The 17567-nt window shown below is 45.9% G+C and overlaps 2 protein-coding genes across 4 annotated transcripts in view; one reads left to right on the top strand and one right to left on the bottom strand.

Annotated features, from left to right (window-relative positions):
- Positions 1-1958, top strand: part of KLRG2 (killer cell lectin-like receptor subfamily G, member 2) — a 7444-nt gene extending 5486 nt beyond the window's left edge. The window contains exons 5-6 of the mRNA XM_006887220.1: positions 1558-1661; positions 1841-1958. Coding sequence (XP_006887282.1) covers positions 1558-1661; positions 1841-1958 — 222 coding nt within the window. The remainder of the gene's footprint in view (positions 1-1557; positions 1662-1840) is intronic.
- A 3727-nt stretch (positions 1959-5685) lies between these two features.
- The window catches only part of LUC7L2 (LUC7-like 2 (S. cerevisiae)), a 48195-nt gene continuing 36313 nt past the window's right edge, over positions 5686-17567 (bottom strand). Inside the window, exons 5-10 of one of the 3 annotated variants that reach the window (XM_006887157.1) lie at positions 15757-15900; positions 13367-13543; positions 11120-11211; positions 10813-10833; positions 9082-9273; positions 5686-5863 (exon numbers count right to left, since the gene is read on the bottom strand). In XM_006887157.1, the coding sequence (XP_006887219.1) occupies positions 5686-5863; positions 9082-9273; positions 10813-10833; positions 11120-11211; positions 13367-13543; positions 15757-15900 (804 nt within the window). The remainder of the gene's footprint in view (positions 5864-9081; positions 9274-10812; positions 10834-11119; positions 11212-13366; positions 13544-15756; positions 15901-17567) is intronic. The other 2 variants (XM_006887159.1, XM_006887158.1) reach the window with 2 other exon arrangements.

The raw sequence follows: 17567 nt of genomic DNA, 5'->3' as shown, positions 1-17567 counted from the left end.
GTGAGCTGGACCTGACTGATGACTGCGGGTGGGCTTTGGTGTAGGATTAGCACAGCCACCTCCACTAACAGCACTCAGTGGTGAGGAAAATGAGGGCAACAGGTCCATTTGCTGTGCTATGGGTTCTGGGAAGTCATGGTGCTGAGGCTGCACCGGGAGGTGACATTTGAGCCCAAATCCCAGTAGGAAGAGTCAGGAGGGAAGAGGACCCCAGTAGAATGGGGGTGGCAAGTGCTGAGTTACTGCTGGGCAAGGAAGCATGGGTCTTCAAAGGAGACGAGGACGGGGAGGGCAGCATGTGCCCTGGCCTGCCGGCTGCTGTCTAGCCTTTGCCACTCTGCTGTGTGGGTCCAGCACACTTCTGTGTTTCTGGTTCTTCAGCTGGACAGCAGCACCAATTATTTACTGTGCCCATTACATTTACATTCTGTCACAACTAAGGACAGAAGCAGTTGAGAGTATCAGGCTCATGGATTGGAAGGGAGCAAGGTGGGAGGAGCTTGTCAGAGCTGTTCGTGGGGACTGCCGTTCCAGAGCCATTCAGATAGACTTGACTTAGTCATGATTTTCTTATTACAACACCCAAACCGCCTCCCCCACCCGCCAACGAAACAGAACACTTCTAGACCTGACATGTTACTGTCCTGCCTCAGAGCTGGACACACGTGCTGATTCCGTGGGAGGCCCGTTCGTGTGTCTTCTGGGGAGGGAGGTCCCCGCCCACAATAGAGAAGGGGATCCAGAAATACCAGATCCCAAAGTACAGAACCTGTTCAAACACAGCCTGCGGTCCATGGCCAAGCCTTTCACGTCTGGATTCCTGCCTAGATCACACACTGCCTGTGCGCACTGCCCCAGTGCAGCCCCTGCTGGAGGCAGACACCACCATGGGGGGTCCACCCCATCTCACCTAGTGAAGAGTAACAAAATGGTCTTACCAAGTAAGTACAGGAAGGCAGAGGAGGACAGGGTCTTCATTGAAAGGTGCAAGGTGTGTGACGTGTGGGAGCCTGAGAGGTGCCAGCCTTCAGACCACGCCTTCCCCAGCCAGCGTCCTGCCATCTGGAGGAGAGGCCAGCAGGAGCTGAATGAACCTCACTAGCTGGCTGGGCTTAGGGCCCGGATGAGCCACCCTAGTGCTTTTCCCCTGGACCTGATGGCACAGTGGTTACGCACTGGGCGGCTAACAGAAGCCAGCAGTTTCAACCCCCAAGCCCAGCCCAGCCCCTCTGTGGAATAAAGGCCAGGAAACCGCCTGAGGGCCCTTCTCTAGGCCGTGGCCTTCATGGAGTCTTAATGTGGGGGGAAGGGGAGCAGGGCCAGGCTTTCTTCCTGTGGTGCCTTCTCTGTGACCACATTCTCCATGTTTCCCATCTTGATGGCATCCTGTCTTCTGCCTCAGTATCTCCTGGCCAAGCACCCATAACGGTCACTTTGATGGCTACCTCAGCTTGGTCCTCCAGAATGGATACATCTGTCCTTGTACGCTCTGTGACTGTTGCTTGGTGCAGTGACTGGGCTGGACACGGCGGTCCCTCATCAGTCCCTTCTCTCCAGGGTGTCCTGAGCAGACAGCACATGGCCGTGCGCTCTTGGGTGGGAGCCCGGCGTGACCACCGGGGCTGGCACTGGACTGATGGGGCACCCCTGCCACCGCAGCTGTGAGTAAGGGAGGGGAGATGAGCTGAGGAGGCAGGGCCCAGGCTAACTGTGGGCCTGCTTGACAGCAGGGAGGTGTGGGGCCTTCTCCCTGAGAGTGTTTCCCTGCATCCCAACAACATGGGAACTCATGTGAGCCTTTCCCTCTTGCACCCCCAGCATCATCTCCTATCTCCCCCAGGCTCCTGGAGGACCCAGAGCAGCCGGAGCTGAGCTGTGGGGGCCTGGAGGAAGGCCAGTTGGTGGCCCTGGACTGCAACAGGCCCCGACCTTGGGTCTGTGCCCTGAACGCTGAATGACTGGAGGTTGCCTTGACCATGGGTTCCCTCCCATTGGGTACAAAGCCTGTACAGACTTGTGAGTTCAGGAAGGAAACCGGGGGACCGTCCACAGGCGGGGGCAGTCTAAAGGGCCTTTCCCCAGCATGGCCCTTGGAGGGGCCCAGGAAGCCACATGTCCACCAGAGGAAGCTGTGGGGCCAGTTCAGAGCCCCACAGGTGGGATGGAAGGTGATGCCCTGTCCAGAGCCAGGCCTTGGGGCAGCTAGTAGAGCTTACCCATCACCATGCCCCATGGCTGCTTAACGCTGGCCCCTATGGTCCTGCCTCACCACTGGGTACTCCAGAGATGGTCCATGTGAGGTAGGTCTCTGAGGTCCCTGTACTGTGTGTCACATTTTACTGGTCTAATAAAATGTTTTTATTAAACTTTGGTGGCCTAGTGGTAAGAAAGTACACAGACAGTGCAAAAGTACAGTTCAAATCCACCAGCTGCTGGGAGAAGATGGGCAATCTACCACCTCCAAAAAGCCACTGGAAGAGGGTCTGCTATAGTCCCAATTCTGGTGCACAAGTCCCAGCCATGCAGCCTGGTGTCACGGAGAGGTGCAAGAAGGAATTTTGGGCCAAATCCTGTGGTGACCAGGGAAGCTCTGGGTTTATGGGAAAGCAGTGTCTTTGGCCTAAGTGTATGGTCTCATGCCTGTTAAGTAGCTGGTGCTCAGCCACCATCTAGTGCCATCAACTGTTCTCCCCTCTCCGGGGCTCAGGGCAGCCCTGGCTGAAGGCTCAAAAAGAAATACCCAACACACTTGATGGATAATAAACAGCTTTCTGACTGGTGGGACATCTGTCAGGAGTCACATCTGGCTGTGCTCCCAGGCACAACAAGTCCTAAAAATGGGTAGTAAACCAGCCAGGAAGAGCACATGCTGACTCCACTGCCTGAGCGTGCGTGAAGTCCTTCGTGGTCGTGTCCACTGACCAACCCGAGCAGGAATGTTCCATCTGTTAAACCCACGGCTGGGTGTGCGTATGCCTCAGTGGAAGGTGGAAAGCCACCCACTGACCACGTGGCCCGCAGGCCAAGGTCTTACTGGCGCAGCGGCAACGTCTCCTAGCAGCTCTGACCCGAGTAAGCGTCCTGCGTGCCTGAGCTGCATCAGGTGGCCAGAAGCCCAACAGGACTGTTCCTGGGGCACTCCTTTACTCCACATAGGGGTTAGTGGGCTCAGCAAAGATTAGGTGGTCAGCCTCAGAAAAAGAAGCCAGACAATCTCCAGAAATGGAAAGAAATAACTGCAGTTACTGGTGTTAAAAACTAGCATCAAGAGCAGATAACCATTGAGAAGCACTTGAAGCAACAAGTGAATTGGAAGGTAATTTGGAGCAAACACCCAGGAGCACATTCTGACGTACGATGCACACACACACTACCACCGAGCCAGTCGACCCTCAACGATCATCTCTCGGGGTTCCAGGCCTATAAACGGCAACAGGAGGCAGCTGCCCATTACTCTGAGGAGCTGCTGGGATCTGAACCGCTGGCGATGTGCTGCCTTGGGTTAGTGGCACAGCTTGCTGTGGACGTGCTCCCCGCTGACCCTCTCCAGCAGGTTCCTGAAGCAAAATCCCACGGGATCTGTGGGAGAGTAGCTGGTGGATTCAAACCTGCCTTTGGGTTGGCAGAACAACTCCCTACCAACTAGGCCACCAGAGCTCCGTTAGGAGGCACAAGCACCCCAAAACTGCCTCTGAGTTAGCAAAGTTAACTCATACGGACTGTGCCACCTGAGCTCAAGTGTATTAAGAGAGGTGGGAAACACCTAGTAAGAAAGAGGAGAATGTACTTCTCAGAAATAGAAAGATCAGAACAAACAGGAAATACGACGACAAAGTCAAGTGGGAGTCTTGGGGATGGGAAGGGGCCCCAGGCTGTTCCTGGTGCTGGAGAATTGCTTCTGGTGAAGCCAGGTACATACATGTGAAAAATGAACAAAAGAGGAAGTGTAGGGGGAGAATTTTCTTGGTCGTCTTTCCTTGCAAATCTGGTGGCCTAGGGGCTAAGGAGTTGTGCTGCCAACCCAAAGGAATAGTTTGACTCCACCAGCTGCTTCATGGGAGAGAGATGGGCCATCTCCGGGAGGATCAGCTGTGTGGGTTCTGACCTGACAGAGCAGACCTCCTCAGGGAAGATGACAGTCCTGACTGGGGTAGGTAGGCACTCTGCTGTTAGGTGGCAGGCTGGCGGTTTCAATCTCTGGCAGGCTCCAGAGAAAAGACCTGGGAATACGCTCCAGACGGTTTACAGCCTCAAAAACCACCCTGGAGTTTCCTACCCACCAGACAGGGTCTCTGTCTCACAATCACCCTTCACAGCACTCAACATGAAAAAGACTTACTTGATTCATAGGCACTGCTGTACTGTTTCTAGTGCTGCTACCCTGTCACAGCCACAGCAGACGAGGACCGGACCTCCAGAGAAAACGGGTCCTTGTGTTGTGCTGAGACCAGCGGATCCACACAGAAGAGCTGTGCACCCACCGGAGGTGGGAATGAGTGCTGACACCATAACCTGTAAATCTAGAGAACCCGAGAGAAAAAACCCTACTATGTGATGATGACAGTGCCTGCGAGGAGAATAAACTCCTACCTCTTTAATAAGGGCCTTTGATTCCTAATGGTTGACAGACTGGCTGACAGGGATGTGGAGGCAAGAACTCCTGTCATACGAGTGGTTCAGACTTGTAAAGGTGCATTCAGCGATCTCTCCCAGTGCACCTGTATGCCTAATTAACGGAAGGTCTTCTGCTGTATTTGTGCAATTTACAGCATTTAATTCAAGAGCATGAATAGTCCATTTCTCTCCATTTTGTTTATACTGATTATAGAGAGAAGTTTCTTATAAAATTAGAAATGCTCACAGCAAATAAATAGCTCTAGCCAACTCACTGGACAAATTACAGCTTACTAATGGTTGTGGTGATCGTTTCTTTCAATTTATTATTATTATTATTTTACAATAAGGATGTAGCCTTTGTACTTCACACACAAAACAAGTGCTTAAGAAATTAGAGAGTCCCTGCCCCCCACCCCCAACATCCTGAACAGAGCAATTCAATACAACAGAAAAATCAGAACAGGTTTGATTCCAAAGTTTCAGTAAAAAAAGCATTAAGTATGTAATGCAACAGCCTTTCCACTTCAATTCTCAGTAGGCACCGTGAACAAAAAAGGAAGCCACTGCTGCGTTCACTGCCCTGGCACCCAGTCCCCAAGGCGGGCTCTGACCTGCCAGCAGCTAGTCATCACTCCTAGGAACAGAAGGTCTATTGCTTTCCCTCCCCTGACTCACAGCTGGAGGGCTCTGGGGGGATAGAAAGAAGTAAAAGAAAAATTCCCAAAGCTACTATATGGATGGGAAGGAAGACAGTAATTTACAAATGTTAAAAAAAAAAGAAAAACCAAGGCAAGTAACACAATTCATTCACTATCACTCCTACTAGAAAGAATAAATCAGAGATTGTGTCTTATTCTAGAAAACTGTGAACAGAGAACCTTTCAGAATTGATTGGCAGGGTCACCAGAAACAAAAGATGTTGTTTTCAGCTTCCTCAAGGAAAACAGACCACAGCGGTCTCCCCAGGCAGGGCTGGTGTCTGGCTTGCCTACTGTGCACCTCAAACAGCTGTAAACGCAACACCAGGCTGTAACTCAGAGGAAGAGCGAGGACCAAGGGTGCCTGCTGCTAGATCTCCCCTGCTTCTCGCTCTTCGGAGCTCCTCCTGTCTTCTGACCTGCCGTTGGCGCTCTCACAGGCCTGCTTCTTAGCTTTCTGGTCTCTGTCACGAGGTGATCGGTCTCTTGAACGCTTGTCTCTGTCACGTGATGTTATGTCTTGGTCTCTGAATCTTTCTTTTGAGGATCTGAAAAATATTAATTTGAGGAGCAAAATATGTTGGGAAACCCAAAAGCCAAATGAAGGAAGAAAAATACCAAGCTACAGATAACAAAGGAAATACAAATACAGTTCTGCCAGAGTGAAGATGCCTGCTTCTTGGGGGCACCCCTGATCTGCTAAGGACACAAGGCGATCTTATGTGGTCAAGGGTCAAAGCAAAAGCTAAACCAACCATCTAGCTACAGAGCACTCTCTGATGACCTCGAGGCAATGCCACCAAAGATGCTTCCAATTTATTTATCAAAACTTAAGATGGCCAATCTCCTCGTGCGCAATTTATAGCCTCTAAAGACCGGATGGAGGGTCAGTTAGGAGTCAGTTCCAACCTGACAGCACGTAATAACAACAAATACGTAACTAGAATGCAGATTCAACTAGCTAAACAGTGAAATTTTTTTCAGCATTTGGTCACATTTCAGTTTCAGAGTTTTCTTTTTGATACCTCTTTAAAATATACAAAATTATCAACTGTTGGCTAATTGTACAAAAATAGGCCATATAAGGCCTGAAAGCAATATTCTAAAAAGATAACTGCTTTCTTCCTTATATGCCTTTCAATACCACTTACTCGTTCTCCTGAGTGAGTTTACTCGGCTGACAAAGCCAGAGGTGATCAGATAGTAATAAATGCTGATCGCCGGCAGTGACAGCCTGCTCCCATAGGAACACCCAGCACCCCAGCACCCACTCTCTAGCTGGTCTGCAGGAAAAACCCTGCACATAATGGGATCAGAATAAATAGGAAATTTATACATTCAACATCAATCCAATCAGCAGTGTGGCTCTTTTACATGTGACAGTGCACTTTCTTGTAATTAGGGCCTTAAGGCTGGTTCCCACTTGGGATCAGAGGCACTGCCCAGAATGTGAGAGAACAAGTAATCCTTTTCAATTTCTGAGACTGAAAAATAACACCATATACCTACTTTTAAAAACATAAGGACAGTTAAAATCCAGAAGATGTAAAGTTTAAATACTACTACACATCCTCTCTTAAATAAGGTTTTATTATACTTAATTTTAAAATGTTTAAAAAGAAAACCAAGTGATGCAGATGTCACATTAGTCCTGAGCACTCGTGTCAAGGGAAAACATGAAGAGAACAAGAGAGATGGTACCTAAGAAGAAGACACTAGCTGCTGGGAGTCCCGGAAGGTCAGTAACAGTAACTGAAAAACACGAGACGAGCATCAACTAGCGTTCTGAGATGAAACGTTCCGCACGGCAGCCAGGCAGTTTGCAGGCATTACTTCACACCAACTCCCCGATCCTAATGGGGGATAGGACTCTTCCTAGCTCTACTCAATAGACGGGAAAGAGAGGGGCGATCATTAAACGGCCGAGACCACTGAACCCGAGGAGTCCGGCCGTGGAGCCTGCTCTTCCCACGCGGACAGAGCAGGAGGCCCAGGTGCGCCTCAGTGCTGGGAACGGCTCCAAGGAGGGTCCACTGGCCTCACGCCAATAGGTGAGGGGTCAGAGCAGAACAACAAAACATGAAAAGCTTAACTAGAACTTTCTCTTAAAGAATTAAACCCAAATAGTGGTGCAATAATGTGGTTTCATCGCCTGTGTACTAAAATACAGATTAAAATAGCAGTGTCTAATTTCTGATAAAAACAAACAATGATGCTTTAAGAGTATTTTCAGTATAAAAACTCAGAAGTGCTCTTGAGAAAAACACAACTTTAATGGTTTTACAAAAATAATCCTTTTGATGAGCACGCGGAAACATCCAATGTGAAGCATTTCCTGTGAGACTTCATTAATTCGGGTTTAAAACCATACAATCACAGACGATGAGGGGGCATTAGCTCCACCCTCTCATCCCCATCCCACTGAAGACAGTTGAAAATTCAGATCAGGAACGACGACAGCTAGGCTCTTAGAACTCTCTAGATGCCCATCACCTCCTCAATAAAAGTGTGCACGCAATACTGACAGAATTTCCAGAAAACGAGTTTTTCAGGCATTAAGGGCTGTCCCCTTCTCTGCAGATGTTAGGAGCTTGAGACAGTGATGTAGAAATCACACGCAGACTGGCTATCAGTGCCCTGCTGCTAGTCATGGCCCGTCTGCTTCTTACTGCCACTTAACTCAAGTGAATTTCAGTCAGTTTCCTTATTACCTGAAGCCATTTTTGGGATTTACTCTGCAGTAAGCATGGTCATGCACCTCCTACCCCTGGTGGGGACGCATGTCTGTTCTACTTCCCAAGGGGAGTGCCGAGAGCAGCCTCACCTGGTCTAGTACAGTAGAAGGCACACAGTTCTTCCCGATCAGTCATCTCACAGACCATTTAGAACAAGACTTTAAGATATAGACTAAATAGTAACAAATTCAGCTTATGAGTGATTTCTGGGAGTTAGGAAACAACCCAAACCAAAAATCTCCAGCAACCTCAGAACTTCAAACTGCTTTCTGTGGATTCAACCATGGGCTTTATGTGGGTAACATACAGAAATTTAAGTCTAGAAGATATTAGGCACTCAAAAATGGTCTCTCATAACCATGTGTATCAGTGGTGAATACTTCAAGCTCAGTTTTGGTACAGGTCACAGAAATTACCTGGCTTGAGGGCTACCATGTGATAGATCTGTGTGACAGATACAGGCTCTGTCCCAAGGACCTCCTCTACATCCTGAGTCCTTACACTTCACCTGGGGGTGTGGCCATGGACTCCCTGGCTTCTCCTCAAGCTAAAGGGGTCTTGTGGCTCCTGAAGATTCGGACTCTGTTCTGCCAAGCTAAAGGTACAGAACAATGCATACCCAGAATGCATTTAAATAGGAATATATGGGGATGTGTCTACTATGAAAAAGTACACAAGCTCAAGTGAGTTTGGAAAAAAGAAATCAAACAAAGTGAGACAACTTTTTGAACAAAGACTTCTCAAAATCCTTACTTTGCTAATGCATATTGTAAAAAAATCCTCTAAGAGTAATGGAATCTAGTATTTACTCTCCCCACCCCCTCCAACCCCCGGAAGCAGGAAAAAGCAACAGTCTCTGGACATAGTAATCCTAATTTCTTATTTTGGTTAACAACTATGCAGTCGGGAAGAAAACCATTACATATTCACACACAAATGTATACATGTTACCAGATCCAAGTTTTAAATCATTATTACTCTTGCCCTAAGGAAAGAGGTAGTGCCCCATCCTCTCCGTGATACATCAATACCTCCTCTTGGAGCGCTCTCTGCTCCTATCTCTAGAACTATGCCGGCTCCTCTGGTGGCTGCGGCTGCGACTGCGGCTGCTGGAGCGAGACCTGTGGCGGTGGCGTTTCTCACGAGATTTGGACCGAGTTCTTCTCTTCCGTTCTCGTGACATGGAGCGAGAACGATGTCTGCGATGCTCTCTGGACCGGGATCTACAAAGAGAAGTTTTGATCTAGATGAATACAAGGATACAGTTTTCAAACTTCTTAAAGACACATTATCTATCAGCAGTCCTATTTCAGAAGATATGGGCATTAGCTGGTGATCCTTATGTTCTTGTTGCTTTAAGACCCTGAAGCCCTATTGTTCTGATACCATTCTCTCTTCCTGCCCTTTCCTTCCCGATGACAGCCAAGTACCATGAAGAGCTCTGAGATGGTCACATGCACCTCAGCTTTCTCAAAGTCAGGGAAGCCCAGGCTGTTCTATCCCCCAAAACAAGTCCAGGCTTTGGCCCAACAGTCCCAAAGCACAATTCCTCTGTAAGTATAGGTTCTGGTTTCAGTTCAGCAGTCAAATGCAGCAAGGTTTGCCTCAGAGCGCTTGTACGTCAACTTCTTTAAAAATCTGGCAAGAACAGCCAAACCTTTACCTTTGTTTAGACAAATGCAACAAACAAGCCTCTGGTTATTGACACTGTTTCTCTGCAGCAATGCCAGTCACTCCACCACCAGCGTCTCACTCTAATCACAAGCCTTATTGCCAGTGTGGGGAGCCCTCTTATTATCTTAGCCCCACACATGTTGATGATTTGCAAGAACATGTATCTGCAGTGAAGGTAGCTGGAGACCAAAGGCTAAATGGCTTTTAAAAAAGCCAACTTTGAGGCTATTACCACAGTAATTTAGAGCCTTCACAGAAAAGAAAGAAGAAATAAAGATAAAAATAACAATTTCCCCCCAAATGAAACGTGGTTTTCTTGAGAGCCAAACAAGAGGAATATGCTGTTTAGGCTCCACCTTTTAGAGTGCCCCTTCCCTGGGGTGCAGCCCCTCACAAAGGGTGCTAACCTCGTGGTTTTTTTTCCCCTTTCAGATAACTGCATATACTTTTGCAATGACAACTTCCATCTAGAAGCCCTAGAACGCTAATTCAAACATATTCTGCTCTTCAATACACAGGTTGCCAAAGCTCACTCAACTGATGATAACAGCTAGTCCCCTGGTCAGTGGAAGCCAGAGGGGCCAACCCTGCACACAGCCAGTTTTTCTGGGTAATACAATTAAGAGATCACTATGAATAAGAAATAAAAGTAAAACCTGTGTGGCATCCCTATCTATCCTAACGTATGAGTTAAGAAAAGAGCTGACACGACAATGCTATTAACTTTAGTTGTCATTAGAGTAAATATGACTCAGAAGAGCCTACAGACATTTTAAAAATCATGATTTTACCAATTAATGAATACATTTCTTATGGTGATGACTTCTTGAATTGAGGCATTAAAGAATCAGCCAGACAGACAGAGACCTATTAACCAGCACAAAGTAGGTAAAAACAGTTGCTTTCCAGCCTGGTGTAAATCCAGGTTGTTATGGTGAAGAGGGGCTTGGATGACAAACTTTGCTGCCAGCCTCATAGGAAGCACTTAAGTCACTCTCACATTCTGCAGGAAGCTGCAGAATTCAATGGTCACCAGTCAACACTTTTTAAAAAAGATGCATGGAAACTTTAAACAGAAAAAGTCACACCTCCTGGATTCCTTACTGCTACTGTGCACATTATAAGCGAGAGAAGGTGAAGTTATTAGTCCACCCTAACTGAGATAGTCTGGGAGACAAGAGGACGCCGCTCCAGGGCTTCCCAGGCTGTCATCTGTGCAGGAGCAGACTGCCAGGTCTTTTCTTCATGGAGCAGTAGGTGGGCTTGAAACAGCAGGGCTGCCCACCCCTAGAAGATTTGGTAATGTCTAAAATTTATTATCCATCACCTCCAAACTCTTTCTTGACTTGAGACAATGCACACCTAAGGCTGAGTTCCTCCACGCACCATACTTACCTCCTCAGTTTCTCTCGTTCTTCTCTCTCTCTTTCTTCTCTGCGTTTCAGACGTTCCTGATTTCTCTTCTCCTGCTTCTCAGCCACAACTCTCTGAAAAAACAAAGGTGATTTGTTCTCCCATTAGGGAGAAGGTAAGCTTCCTGGCACTGGTTTGTTTTATTAAATTTTATACTGGTTTGCTCACAAAAGTTGGTACACATTGTGTTTCACACTATCCTTCTTTCATAATGTTTCACACAATCATTCCTATATATTATGTTTTATAAAATCAATCACCAGTGGACCTTGCCCATCATTACCCAATCTTTTCAGGTCCCTTTCAGATCCTTTCCATTTCCTTCACCGTCCCCTCCCTTCACCCACCAAACCATGCAACCCCTTGGCTTTTACCCCTACCCATTCTCACCCCTCTGCTCCCACCCTTTCCTGCATTGGGTCCACATAAATGTTTTACTAGTTATCCTTTAAGTTTTTCAATAATGGTCCTATGCAGTATTTGTCACTATGAGACCGAGTTCATTCAGCATCATGCTCTCTAGTCTCTCCCAAGCTATGTAGTATTTTCCTTGAGTTGGTGCTTAGTATTCCACTGTGTGACTATACCACAATTTCCCAATCCATTCCATTTTGGTTGGACATACAAGCTGTTTCCTTGTTCTGGCAATGATGATTAACGGTGCTATGAACACTGGTGTAAAAACCTGGCACTATTCTTGATGAGCCCTGTGCTACAGCTCACCATGTCTGCTTTCCAACACTGCACACAATTATCAAGATCTGCTTAGTGAAGAAGTCAATGTGAAACTGTTCTGAGTATAATCATTTTATGTTGCTGATTCCAAAATTTGTCCCCTTTTGGAGGAAATACATGCAACTTTTTCTATGGCTTCTTAATGACATTTGAAATCATCTTGACCCAATGTTTCTCCTTCAGTAATTCCAAGTACTATTTTGTCTTTTTAAAAGAACAATGAATGCCTAGATTTTTGGGGCAGAAATGCCTCTGCACCCCCGACACACACACACCCACCCCATTTACTACCTTGGCGGCTTTCACAAATGCTAGCCTGAAATCACCCCCAAGCAGGGACCTTTTCTGAATTTTAGCCTGGAAGCCAATAGCCATTTACTAAATTGAAATGCACGTTGCAGTTTTAAAAGTTACTTGAAAGGATAAGCAGTTACATGTGTGTGGCTATGAGTGGTGGAAAATACGGGGTGAAGAGTTTGGTGGGTAGAGGGAGCAAGTGAGGAGAAAAAAAAAATTAACCCAAACAAAAACCCCACAATGTACATGAATGAATTAAAAAAAGGGGGGAAAGAAAAACCCCTAAACCCAAAACAATCCCCTCCACCCCCAATTAATCCTCCTTAAGATCACCAGGGTACCAAGGGCCTGGGACGCTTAAGAGCTCAAAGTTCATTTGAAGCATGATGACTTCCTGGGGTTTTCCTATTCCAAACTCTTTGAACTGACAGATGACCGCTCCAGGGGAATTTCACTAACAGCAAGACACTCTGTTCCCTAACTCTGAAATCATTCACAACACAACTCCATAGCACCACTGTTTGAAACAAGCAGCCTCACCATACTGTTAGAAGGTAAACATATGTTTATCCAGACTGCTTTGTGCTTATTTGTTCCAGGCCTTCAGACCCAACCGCCGTGCCACACCTGTCCTGGCTAAGTGTTCCCTCAATGCACTAAGTGGAAGAGTGAGGAGGGCTAGGCTGCCATTCTCAAAGTTAGGGTCTAAGTAGCAGTGGGTTTCTTATTTCTGTGAGCTTATCCTAAATGCTTTTTGAAATAGAGGCAGAAGCTACAAATTCTTGACATTCTCTATTTAGTGGGGAAATGCAACAGAGCACAAATAAATCTTTGATTATTTTCTCAATCTTCATATAAAGTTAAATAGGAACAAAATTATTATATTAACATTACTAAAAAGAAAGACAATACTTTGACTTATATGGGGTTTTGTATGACAGCATTAGTTTAGATCTCAATTTGAAAGACTTTTAACCCAGTGTCACAGCCACAATAATGATTAGTGTCTGAAGTGTGGTCCTTAGACACCATCCATTAAATGAGCTAGTATGTACAGTTATCAGCATGAACTGTTAACAGGGAATCAAATATAATAGCATCAGAAGCAGAAACACAGTCCAAAGAGACATTTACAACAGACCAAATCAACGAGCAGCTAAACTGGGCAAAGCAAGGAGTACAGATTTACTAACGTACCTTTAGTTCTTCAAGCTTCTCTCTTATTTCAATAAATCCCAGGTGCAGTTTGCCTCCAAAGTGATCAGCTAGTCTTCTGTCATTGTCGTGGAGTCCTAGATAAGCAGAGCAGACCTCACAGACGCGCAGCTTCTGCTGCTGGAAACTGGATGCCGGCATAGAATTCCGATAGACCTCCTAAACCAAAGAACAAAGGGAGAAAACACTGACTACACAAACTTCACCAGCAGTCACAAATAAAAAGCACTGGTCACCTGGTCATGCTGATCCAATCACCCTATCCCCTTAGTAAGAGGAAAATGCACCACCTCAAGCAGTGGGTTTGTGGATACTGATGTTAAAGACAGCTTTCTGAAAATGCTTTCTCAGGCTTCAAGGGAGCTTTACGTTCTATGACTTTTCTAAAGATGAGCAAAAGTGCCAAGCAAAACAGTGTTCTTCAGTGAGACTCCTCTGGACAAAGGCCGTCTCATATGTCCCTGTTCCATTCCTAATCACCTCACTCACGGATAATAAACTGGTGGGCATCCCACCTTTGTCCCCGTCATTTAAAAAAAAAAATTTAAATTTTTGAGGCAGCAACATGTCCAGCCACAAATATCACCTTTTCAAGTTTTTGCTTAGGTTTCTTAAGCAGAAATTGCTGATAGAATTTATAAGACCTTTTTTTTAGAAGTGAGCCAAAGGGTTCAGGAAAAACCTAAAATCACCAATGACCTGTCAATCATTTTATCAAGACAATGAGAAGATAAAATCATTACCATGGCTTCTGCAGTCACTAAAATGCTAGTAAGGAACACAGAACAACTTGATGCCAAATTAGACAATTTTTGGGAAAAGGCCAATGTCTAAAATTGACTCAAAATAAAATTCTGAATACAAATAGGTCTTGGATAAAGTCCAACCAGGGTGCACTAGAGAAACTTCAGCACATGTGTTTTGGAAGGGACAGTTCTTGGAAAAAAAAGACATCATGTTGCGACGGTCATCAAGAGAGACACTAGTCTACACTGTAATCCTGAAGGCGCATGGTTTGAATCCACCAGATGCTCCATTGGAGAAGGAGGGGCAATCTCCTCCTGTGCCAGTTGGATCTGATTCTATGGTACACGACGAGGAGAGGGGGAAGAGAGACTACTGTCAAAAGGATGAAGTGACACAGTCAGCCACTAAGAAAGGACTCAAGTATATCGATGATGAGGATGGCACAAGACAGGGCAGGTGACAATCTGCTTTTGACAGGGTCTCTATGGGTCAGGGTCAACTTGACAGCACCCAACCACCACAACCAATCAATCTTTAAACAAAGAAAAGTCCAATCACAGATTGTTTCAATGTTGTATTCTAAAAAAAATTAAAAATAAAAAATTAAAGTCAATCATAACCATAACATGCATACTCACATTCCTTTAGAAAACAGAACACTTCTCAAGTTGTTTTCGAAACCATCATTACTTTGACATCAAAACCAACCAAAGACACAAGTTAGTGAGAATATGTGGGAAATATAGTACTGTGAATATTCATTCTCTCCACCTGCTCCTTTCTGTGAAAGGAAAAATATTAGCACATACAAGCCCTTTCTCTTCCTCCACAAGCAGGGAACACTGTTTAGGAACATTAGCTGAGAGAAGCTGTTGTCTATTCCCACTCTGCCTCTCCAAAACACCAGCACTGATGGTCAGACAGGCAGATAAGAGAGGAGGGGAAATGGAAGAAGTACTAAGACTGCTCCCTCTACTCAGGCCTCCGTGGGCTGAACTGTGGCAATAGCTGATAAGGACATGAGAGGAGTAAAAGGACCAGTGCTTCCTCCACTCTTTTCCTTGGACTGTACACACAGATCCTGCCTCACCCAAAACACATCCATGAGGGAAGAGGCTGTCCCAAGCAGGAGACACTGCACAAGCTCAGCTCTCTGCAAGGCTATGCAGGGTCTCACCCAGAGGACTAGAGTGACAGCGAAGAATAGTGGGGACTCCTGCAAAGGGCACAGAGCACTGCCACCCAAAGGCGTTCACCTTGTTAAGAACATCACATGGGCCAAGCAAAGCAGGAAGCCACCTGTAGGAGACACGATTTCTGATCTGTGCTGCAGAGGAAGAGAGTGAAGGTTCTCTCCTGTTGTGCTAAGAGGCTGCACTGAGTATGAAAGGGGTCACATGATCGGGTCACACAGAGTCCAGCGAGGGGAGAACACCACAGTGACTATGTGTGTGCATATGGCTCATTTTAGTTCTTTTCCCAAATTTCACCTGAGGAAAAGCTCCCAAATACTCCTACATCTGGAACACAGCCCATGTGCAGGGACAGAGGCCTCTCAAGTAGCTCATGCCTATACTCTCCTAGTGCAGGGCTGAGTGGCATCTACCACCAGAGAGCACAATCACCTCAGCTTCCCTCTTCTTTGCCCTCGCTTTCTCGACTTCGTCCATCACTTTCTGGGATTCTTCCACATTCCCTTCAGCACCCAGCTGTTCCACCTTTGCTAGCAATTTACCGATTTCTTCATTTAACTCATGAACACGTTCAGCCTAGAAGAAAACACAAAGGAAGAACAAAAACAATGAATGTCACAGTTGAAAATAACGCACAACTGTTCAGACAAGTTTTCTAAACTGTGTGCGCGCAGTGTTTCTTAGATGCTAAAGACAGAAAGCCAACAGGTGTTCAGACCCTCAAGAGCCCAAGGAATTGCTCCTTTCCATCTCAACGAAGATAGCACGTACCACTGAAAACACAGCTTTCCTCAGAGATGTTCAACTCCATAATTACAACTCTACCTTAAACGGGACACAAGATAAAACCTGAAAGGCACTGCCCTGCCTGGGTGGGAGGATTCTGTACCTGACACAAGTCCATGCCACCACGCTAGCCTTCTGAAGGGCTCAATATCTTCCAGCTAACTCCAAGATGAGTGAGTCAGTCCAACTGGGACAGGAATAACTGTCTAATCAAATTCACCTCCAATCACTGACCTGCAGACCCACGGGATCTATCAGTATTTACTGCTCTGAACCACTAAGTTTGGAGAGAGCCCATTACACAATATTTCTGCAGGGATTGATACGCTGACAAATCTCTCCCCACTAGGTGTTGACTCTAACCCACATGTCCATATTATGGTTCTCATCTTCAGAGACCCTTTCAGAGGTTGGCTGAAAAAGTAACACCTTTCCCAAATAATGGAGGCCCTCTGTACATTGCCATCTAAACACTCTTATCTGAATGCTGCTACTATCAAACGATTCAGTAATTCTGTCTCAAAATTGAGATTTTTATGAGATACAGCTATGAAGAAATCACCAGCAAAGTAACTAGTGTAATCTATAGATTTTGTTTTGCTATTAATTACATCACATCAACTCAAAGGGGAAAAAACGAGCAGCTTCTGAAGATGAAATAATTCTGAGGAGTTACTGTTGGCTTTATGGATATGGTACTGCTGTTACAGAGGAGACACGAAACCTAGATTCTGCTTTTAAAATAAAAAACTGACAACTTTTGAAGCTCTGTGATGGATCTTACTCAATTTTTGTGTGAGATTAAGTTAATAATATTTTTTAAAAGTATAAATGACACCTGAAGCTCCACATCAAAACACACTTTCAGCTCTTCTGGAGACGCTGTGTAGAGGCATTCAAAATGGTCCAGTGTCTGACCTACAACAGAGCCTCTAACAAAACTAGGCTATCCTGAGCCCCTGGTATCAGAATTGTTTACCTTTATTCCAGGAAGGTTGGAAAAGCACCAAAATCTACATGTGGTGTGTGCCCAGGCCGACTAAGAAGGGTTCGTTCTGTAAGACCTAAAGATCTCATGAGGATGTTAAAAACAAAAACCACAACACAACCCACGTCAGCAGAGCTCATGGTGGTTCCACATGTGCTAAGTGTGTCTGTCCATGACAGGATTAACTGTGCTTTCCTTACTGAGGAGCTAAAAATTGTTGCGATGTAACAACTAAGTTTACCACCGCTTGCAGACCAACTGGACTGCAGTCTACATACATGCCTTCCTTGGCTCTCTTCCAGTAATTTTCTTAATTTTAAGGTTTTCTACAAGAGCAGATGCGTGTCTCTGCCAACCACACAATCCATGAACAACTCATATTATCAACTGAATACCAACCATTACTCTCTACTCTCACACCTGCCAACTCTGCTACCTAAAACCAAAAGCCTTTCCCCTCCTTTAGATC

The sequence above is a fragment of the Elephantulus edwardii genome, unplaced genomic scaffold (assembly GCF_000299155.1).
Source record: "Elephantulus edwardii isolate Elephantulus edwardi_28Jun2011 unplaced genomic scaffold, EleEdw1.0 scaffold00055, whole genome shotgun sequence".
Lineage (NCBI taxonomy): Eukaryota > Metazoa > Chordata > Mammalia > Macroscelidea > Macroscelididae > Elephantulus > Elephantulus edwardii.
This window is presented reverse-complemented; position numbering and strand designations above follow the sequence as displayed.